An 8,777-nucleotide genomic window follows, 5' to 3' on the forward strand; every position below is an offset into this window, starting at 1 on the left:
GAAACCACATTTCAACGAATTGCTTGTTGTTTATTGACTTTTATTATTGAAGGTTTTCCTTCTTCAGCCAAGACTCAGTATATCTTCAGAAGTGCTAAGCGATACTTGGAAAAAGTGTCATTAACCCCAGTATTTATATATTTCTCGAAAACGTTTTTTTTTTTTTTTATAATGGAAAAGTGGCTTAGAACTAGGACTTTGAAAAGAAAAGCAAATGAAAGAGGTAATGCTAATCCTAATTGTGATACACGTGTTGTAACCGCGAGTTAAATTTAATATTATTAAAGTAGAAGCAACAAAAAGTTCAAAGAAAAAATACGGTAGGAAATATAACAATTCATATTTGGGATTTGGGTTTACTTGGTGTGGAGATGAAAGTGAACAGAAACCTCAATGTGTTCTGTGTTATGAAGTGTTGTCGAACGACTGCATGAAGCCTGCGAAACTCCTACGAGATTCAGAAACTAAACATTGTGGTGTGAAAAATAAGCCAATTGAATTTTTTCAGCGACGTTTAGGGACATTAAATGAGAAAGATATAGTTGCTACCATGGGTTCGATTAATAGCAAGGAGCTGGAAGCATGAAGTTTGCAAATAGCGAAAACAGGAAAACCTCATTCTATCGAGGAAAATTTACTACTTCCAGCTATAAAAGATGTGGTAAAAACTGGTAAAAACTATATTTGGCAACAGGATACTAAAAGATGTTCATTTGATTCCTCTTTCAAATGACATCGTCATTCGCAGAATTAATAATATGGCAGGTGGCGTAGAATCTCAGTTCTCAGAAGAGCCTTAATATGTGTTACAAATAGACGCGACTACTTGATGTTACAAATGATGCGCAGTTAATATGCTATGTAAGATATGCGCATGATAACAACATTCGTGACGATATTCGTTCTGTTTTGTCATCCAGAACAACTGAAGAAAAAATATTTCACAATCTCAATAATTACATAATACACAAAGGGATCCAGTGGGGAAAATGCATGGGCTTCTGTTTGGATGTAGCTCACGCCCTTACCAGCACGCATAGTAGTGTTTCTAAGATCAAGGAAGTAGCTCCGAATATGAATTGGGTGCATCGTTGCATATATAGGGAAGCGTTAGCCTCCAAAGGAATGCCACCAGAATTTAAAACTGTGCTATATAATTCTGTAAAGCTAGTTAATTTTATTATGGCTCGACTGTTAAATAACAAGTTATTTTCAGTACTCTGCGATGAAATGGCCAGTTAATATATACAACTTTTGCTTCATTCGGAAATTCGCTGAAAATATTGGCATCCTTTTTAGTGGAAAATAATATTTTTGTTGATTCTGAGTTCTGGAAAGGGTTTGTAACCACCTCAAAAACTCTGAAACAGAATTTTGAAACATATTTTCCGAATAACTTTTATAAAAAATTTCTTTGGGTTCGCGATCCATTTCAGGCTTACAGTTACGAGAACGACCTTTCGTTATCGAAAAAAGAATAGTTAACTGAGCTTTCAAGTGACAATGGGCTTAAAATGTAATTCCCTGATCTTGGTTCGACTCGATTCTGGATCTCGCCTTCAGTGAGATGTGAATTTACCGAATTATCTGAAGATGCATTGAAAACCGTCAAACAGTTTTCTACAACCTATCTTTGTAAGAATTTTCATCACTCCTTCAAATAAAAACAAAATACAGAAATCGTCTTATTGTGTGTAAGTAATTAATTCATTAATTAAACTTTGACCATATGTATTCAAAACATGCTTTTAGACTTATTATGTTATAAATGGCACAGTTTTTCCCAAATGTTGATAATCCCCAGATAGGTTTTTAAAAAAATACATAACTTAGTGGTCCGTAAAATTGTTTTAGGCATTTTACTGGTCCTTGGGCTTAGAGAGGTTGATAAGAGGTTGCTTAGAGAGGTTAATAATAAAATGCAAAATGTATACACTGTTTTATACTGTTTTATACTTTTTTAGTTTTACTGTCTTTCATCTGAAAGGCATTTCAGAAATCTTAAATAGCTGAGCCATTAATAAGACTTCTGGATATTGCCTCATTGTGCAAGTTCTGCTCCTCAATTAACACCCTGTTGACTTTTTGTTCCCATCTGTCATTGCTCAATATTATAATTAATAATATACATAATATTCATTGGGACAAATAGCTGACATAGACTGAAACTTTACCTTGAGATAACAGCAGTTTGAAATAATTCCAAAAATGTCGCTGCCATATCACTAACAGTTTCTTTTTGTTACTTTCTGAACTGGATATTCGGTAATTTGTTATTATTGATGAAGCTGTAACTACTACCAAAAGAGATCCAAGAAGACCCATCCATACCTAAAATAAAACAAGATTCCTTAAAAATAAATTGCACTGAATCTTAAAGAAAACAGTTGTTAGTTAGTTGGTTATTATTATTTATTGTGAACACTAGTTAAAAAAAATTACTGTCTCTGCCTAGAAGTTAACAACAGCCGTCTTAATAATAAAATGTATTATTAAGAATCTATCAACAATTCGCTGATTTTTCTGTATTACTTGTCAAATTATTTGATGATGTTATCTGCGGTTTTCGAATTAGTTGGCTATATGAACTTATTCATCATACTGTTTTTTTTTCTGTCTTTCTTATGTAATTCCATCTAAGAGAGATTATAAATCTATCGTATATAAGTATCGTGGATGTTATTCATCTGTTTGGAAACTGCTGTGTGGGGAGAGGGGATTGCGATATTTTTAAAATGTTTTTCAATATTTTTACATAATCGGAAGCCCTGCTTTACAGACCAAATATGGAACTATTTTCAAGCTTCTTCAGGCCTCCAGTAAGCTGGGAGAGGGCCTCCCACCAGATTCTCTCTCTCAATGAAATTTCTCTCACCTAATAAAAATAAAAGTCAGAAAGTCAAAAACTCAGTTGGCTCTACACCGTGACAGGCTCCCCCACCGCCGAGCAGAGCCTTTTCAAGTCTGACATTTTTAGCATTTTCAGGTCTGGCTCCAACTGACGACACCTCAATAAAGGTCGAAACCGGTATGGATAGTGACCATTGCCTTTAATGCATAACATCAAACATCTCTGCAAGGGGATGTGCTTTACATTAGGGGGAAAATACTAAGGAACGTGATCGGAGCTTAATCCACCTTTACCACGAGTTGCCTCGGAATGTCACTACGTTACCACGAGTTGCCTCAGACTTGCACTACATGCAGGCGCAAACTTGACTTACTTGTCTGTTTGTTTACTTGGGAATTAGGATTAAAAACCAAGTTTATATAAAATGACTTGGTATCTTGAATACATAATATACCCAAGGTAAAAAACTTTCTACATATATATATATATATATATATATATATATATATATATATATATATATATATATATATATATATATATATGTATATATGTATATGTGTATATATGTATATGTATATATGTATATATATATATGTATATAACTGAGCGAAATTATCTGTTCTCATTTCACAAGGCTTTCCTTTCTCAAAAATTGCCGGATTACACACGCAATTTTTTTTTCTTTATTTTAGTTAAACGCGCAATGGCTTTCCAAAAGATCCCATTCATAAAATAGTAGTAACCATTCTAAAGTAAAGGCATATAATGTACCCCAGATAGCCGATAATCTTCTTAAAACATAAAAGGCTATTCTTTAAAATAAATAATATTCATTATTTATTATATAAAAATGCATCCACCCGGTCAACAGTTTCTTCGAAATAAAAATACAGCATTCCGGATTAATACTAAAAGAAGCTGGATTATCCCTTAATCAGATTTATCCGTGTATAATTATATGTAAGTGAACAGAGGTCGATTGCATATGCTTCTAAGCAGCACAATGTTTTCTGTCTTTCCTACAATGAAAACAATCTATAGAGCTCATATCTGTGCTTGGTTGACAATAAGTCATATTTAAGAAATAATCCTGCATCTTTTTATAACTGACATAATAAGTGTGTCTTGTAATCATATTTAAGAAATAATCCTGCATCTTTTTATAACTGACATAATAAGTGTGTCTTGTAATCATATTTATGAAATAATCCTGCATCTTTTTATAACTGACATAATAAGTGTGTCTTGTAATCATATTTAAGAAATAATCCTGCATCTTTTTATAACTGACATAATAAGTGTGTCTTGTAATCATAGAGGAACATTTTACAGGTGAGATAATCCAAACGTTTTAAGTTGTTTTTAAGATTTTAATTGCTTTTTACTTTGAGTCATCTCACGTATTTATTTCGATCATGCAGAGAAATACATAATCCAAATATACAGAGCCTCACTTACTGAACAATATCGGGTTTTATTTGTAATATTTAACACATTTTGGTAGTGATCTAATTTCGTCTGCTACCTTACTCTCGTTATTGATCCCAAATTAGGAAAGGCACAAACATCTGAATCTTCTGAGATGCAGATTTCTATCTAAAATGCAGATTTATATCACGCAGATTTATATCCAAATAGATCTTTCATAAAGCTAATTTCGAAAGTAAACAAACTGAGGCATTATAAATAAGTTTGGTCTCACATAAATTCAGCATTTTAGTTCTATACTTACGCTTTCTGGAAGCATGGAGAATAAAAAGTAAATGTTAAAATTTTCAGAAGAACCTTTGCCCAGTATACTAAAAGAGCCTTCTCCAATAGGGTTACTAAAAAGCGCTACAGCTGCACGTGTTTCAGTGATTCCAAAAGGTCCCAATGCTATATCAGCATCCTAGGCCAAATTAAAAAAATAATAATAATTAATAATAAATGAATTAAAAGTATGCTTGTGCTTTAATTGATATAACAAGTGGAAATAATTGCCAGCAATTATAAAAGGGATGTTTTGTAATAGAATTATTTTATAGTGATGTCATTCATTATCAAATAGTTGAACCTAGAGCTCAACTTAGAATTGAACCTTGCTTGTATTGAGACACCAAAAGCCCCAGCTTCCGAGAGAAACAAAAACCATTACCTTTGTATGAGACTAGCAACTTACCATTTAATTGAAAATACCTGATTAAGGATTTTTGACAGATTCCAGAAGTAGTCGATTTCTGGCTCGGATAATTAGGTTTTTCTCCCATAAACTGGGGTTTTCAATCCCACAACTGAAGAAAATCGACCGTATAACCTCAATATTTCAGACAATAATATATTGTGTTAGAATTATGAACTGTGAAGTGGCAGCAATTGTCTTCCCTAGTTAAGGAAGCTGTCTCAGATTGGCTAAGGTTTGAGACTGCTTCTGAGTCTCCAAAATGTTAGATAGGATTCTTTCCTACAACCTTTGGGAAATAGAAGTGTCATATTATTATTATATTACATCATTATTTTCTGTACATAAGACATTTTCAGTACATGCTTATATACATAAAAAATAATAAATCAACTAACGTCTTTTATTCCTGTATAGGGTTAGCCCTACCTAACTATTTGAGACTGAGGGGACGGTTCACCCTACACTGATAGCCAATCAGAGATAGCTGGCCCAAGAGTATCAGTAATTATACCCAGTATCCAGTTAGGAGAGGCGACAGAGAAGTGTTGCCATCTAGTGGTTCCTAATAGTAACACTGTTTTAGCTTTTAAAAAGAGTGTCGGTTCTATGGTCGACTTCCTTGAGTTTACGGGATGAAAAACTGAAGTTTCCAGAAGAAAAAGAAAAAACCACTTGCCCCTGACAGAGATCGACTAACTCCCGATCTGGAACCGGGTAAAAAAAGGCAGGTTTAGTTGAGGATATATATATATATATGTGTATATATATATATATATATATACAGTAAAACCCCGTTTTTACGTTCCAGCAATTTACGTTTTCCTGCCATTTACGTCATTTTCTGTTGGTCCCGTCTTAAGGCCTATTCTCGCGATGCATTGTTTTCCCGCCATTAACAACTTGATGTGGACGTTATTTCCCGTGCTTTGCGTTTTTTTTCTCGGTGGCAATACCGATTTTCGAATCGATTTCAGCGGAAATCTGCGCATTTCTGTTCTCAGGTGGCGTTGCTTTCGGCTGTAATTTCGTTTCCGCCATCACGGTGACTTGCGCGCATGCAGCAGTACTGTAGTGATGAGCGATACCGTGATTTTTCAATCACAGTACGAATTGATATTGCAGAATTTCGGCACCGTAATTTACCGTGTGAAAGTTGCGGTAGTGGATAGTAACATGGAGAAAAAAGACAGAAAAATGTATTTCGGTAGAAGAAAAGATGACAATTCTGCGACGTGTAAATTGGCATGCGTGTGCATTTAGCATAAGATCGTGGACTCTCCGTGTCCACTTTGAACACGATAGTAAATAAACAGGTCAAGCATTGAACTCAATGCAAAGCAATATGGCGCTAAGTCAAAAAAAAAAAAAATGAAGAGCAAAAACAATCAACAATTAAAGATTTTTTTAAATAGATAAATGTAAGTACATTGTAAATTCATTTATTTTCAGTTATTAAATTTTGTAATCTAGTATGTAGGCTCACATACTAGCAGTAAGTCATCTTTTAGCCTTTTTTAAATGTTTTTTTACATTTCCTGCTATTTACACTTTTTTCCATCAGTCCCCTGAAAAGTGTAAAAAAGGGGTTTTACTGTATATATAATGCGGGCAGTGGTGAGCAATAAGGAGCTCGCACGAGCGTTTTCTTAATTTGTTTCTCAAATTTGAGAGCCCCTTATTCTTCTTGTTTATTTTTTTATTTTTTGAAAAAAAAATTTTTTTTGAAACATATTAAGCAACAAACTCATACGGTAACCTAACAAAAATTAGTCTATTCAGCAGTGTATAGATTATTTGGAATTATTGTTTCAACTCCTCTATAACAAATGCGGCCAAGTTCGAAAATAAAATAAGCGCATGCGCTATCTTTATCCTTCTCCCTTCTGGTAGCCAATCGTTTGGTAAAACCAGTAGCCTAAAAGATTTCATTCTTATTATATTTTGATAGTTAAAAATGTTTTTCTTATGTAAGATAAATTAACACAGATGATTGTGTGCAAATATTTCATGTTTAGATCATGAAATATTTGTTTAAAAATTATAGCCTTTACAAGTTGATTTTATCCTCTCATACTTTTTTGATTGGAATTTATACACAAACTGTATTAATAAAAAGTTTTGGTGTGAAATAGGGCTTTTTTTGTTGTTGTTGTTCGGCGATGTAAGCCCTTTGTTAAAATTTCCATAGCTCATCACTGAATGCTGTTATCATGTTATTAAAAGAACACGATTGGGAGGCGGTATTTCTGTAAAAATCTTAAGGTTACAGTTAATTTTCTTCTGCTTAATTTTGATTCGTGATAAATTTTAAAGCACAATTACTATGCATTCATTTTTAGGTTTACAACGTAAATCTCAAATTTTATTCAATTCCATCCAGATTGTAGTTATTGCAAACTATAGTTTCGACAATACATGCTGATTATATATATATATGTGTGTGTGTGAGTGATATGCATATTATATAAATATATATACTAAGGGGTCCTCCCCCTGGCGCCCAACCCCCGAGTTTCAAAACACTGAACAGGGGCCTCTGGTTATTTAATAGTGACATTTAATAAACTTTGCTTTCATTTCTCTCGATTCTAGTCATTCAATCTTTTCATAAAAATGTACAACAACCGAGTAAATCAATCTATATATATATATATATATATATCCACAAACAATGTTAATTCTTAAACATCAAATAAAACAGTATTTCCTAAATTTGGAAAGCTACTTACTCCACGTTGTAGAAGTCCTAACATGCCAGTAAAAGTGCCATTATTAGTCTTTGCTCCCCACAGGTTATTGGGAGATTTAATTAAGGAATAGCTATTAAAAAAAAAAATGATTGCATATCATCAAGTGAGAAGTTCCAGACATAATTATTTACATGTAACTTCGTATCATGCGACGTATTCGATCACCATAATGTACATTTAATATATATATATATATATATATATATATATATATATATATATATACAGGGTGTTCGGGATAAATTTGACAGTTTCGTAAGGAAAAAGAAAATCTTCTTTGTATCTATTAAATTTAATGAATTGACAAAAAAACATTACAGGCAGAGTTAATTACAATACTATCAACAAGATTTACTCAAAATAACCACCATTAGCATCGATCACAGCTTCAATTCTGCTTCGGAACCTCGAACAAGCTGATGCTACAGTCTCCCTGGGAAGGGCCGCAAAAACTGTTTTAATTTTATCCATTAACTGGGCTTTTGTATTACTGGAAGTGCGATTGGTGTCTTTTTCAACTGCGCCCCATACAAAATAATCCATGGGGTTAAGGTCTGGGGAGTTTGGAGGCCAAACATTTGGACTGGTGAAGTCGTAGAAATTTTCAGACAACCATTTTTGACTTTTCCCAGAGGTGTGGCAAGGGGCCGAATCCTGCTGCCATACATACGGCCTACCATTGGCTACCCTTGTTATCCAGGGCTTGACTACAGTTAGCAACTCCACGAACAAAGCCCGAATTCCAATGCCAGGGTTCTTCAACACCTGTTCCTGCAGATTTGCGAGGAATTCTGCTGTACGAACGCAATCAGATCGTCTGCTAGGGATCTTTCTTCTTGCTACATCCTCGTAGTCACCATTGCAAGTCTCTAGTTCATGCCTGATTGTTTTTACTGTATTCAGGGAGCATTGGGCAGCAGTCGTAATATCCTTATTTTGATGGCGGGCACGAATCATCATGATACAAGTTATTCTCTTCCATGATTCAGGTGGGTTCCAGCTATCCATC

At 33.9% G+C, this 8,777-nt stretch overlaps 1 protein-coding gene across 1 annotated transcript in view; it reads right to left on the bottom strand.

Moving 5' to 3' along the window:
- LOC150100106 (uncharacterized) overlaps positions 1 to 7,780 on the bottom strand; it is a 73,085-nt gene extending 65,305 nt beyond the window's left edge. The window contains exons 1-3 of the mRNA XM_090403213.1: positions 7,748 to 7,780; positions 4,587 to 4,745; positions 2,175 to 2,331 (exon numbers count right to left, since the gene is read on the bottom strand). Coding sequence (XP_090259339.1) covers positions 2,175 to 2,331; positions 4,587 to 4,745; positions 7,748 to 7,771 — 340 coding nt within the window. The 5' untranslated portion in view covers positions 7,772 to 7,780. The remainder of the gene's footprint in view (positions 1 to 2,174; positions 2,332 to 4,586; positions 4,746 to 7,747) is intronic.
- Between the last annotated feature and the right edge of the window lie 997 nt (positions 7,781 to 8,777).

This window comes from Typopeltis vanoorti, chromosome 13, assembly GCF_054136105.1.
Source record: "Typopeltis vanoorti isolate ZY-2024b chromosome 13, IOZ_Tvanoo_1.0, whole genome shotgun sequence".
NCBI classification, from domain to species: Eukaryota; Metazoa; Arthropoda; class Arachnida; order Uropygi; family Thelyphonidae; genus Typopeltis; species Typopeltis vanoorti.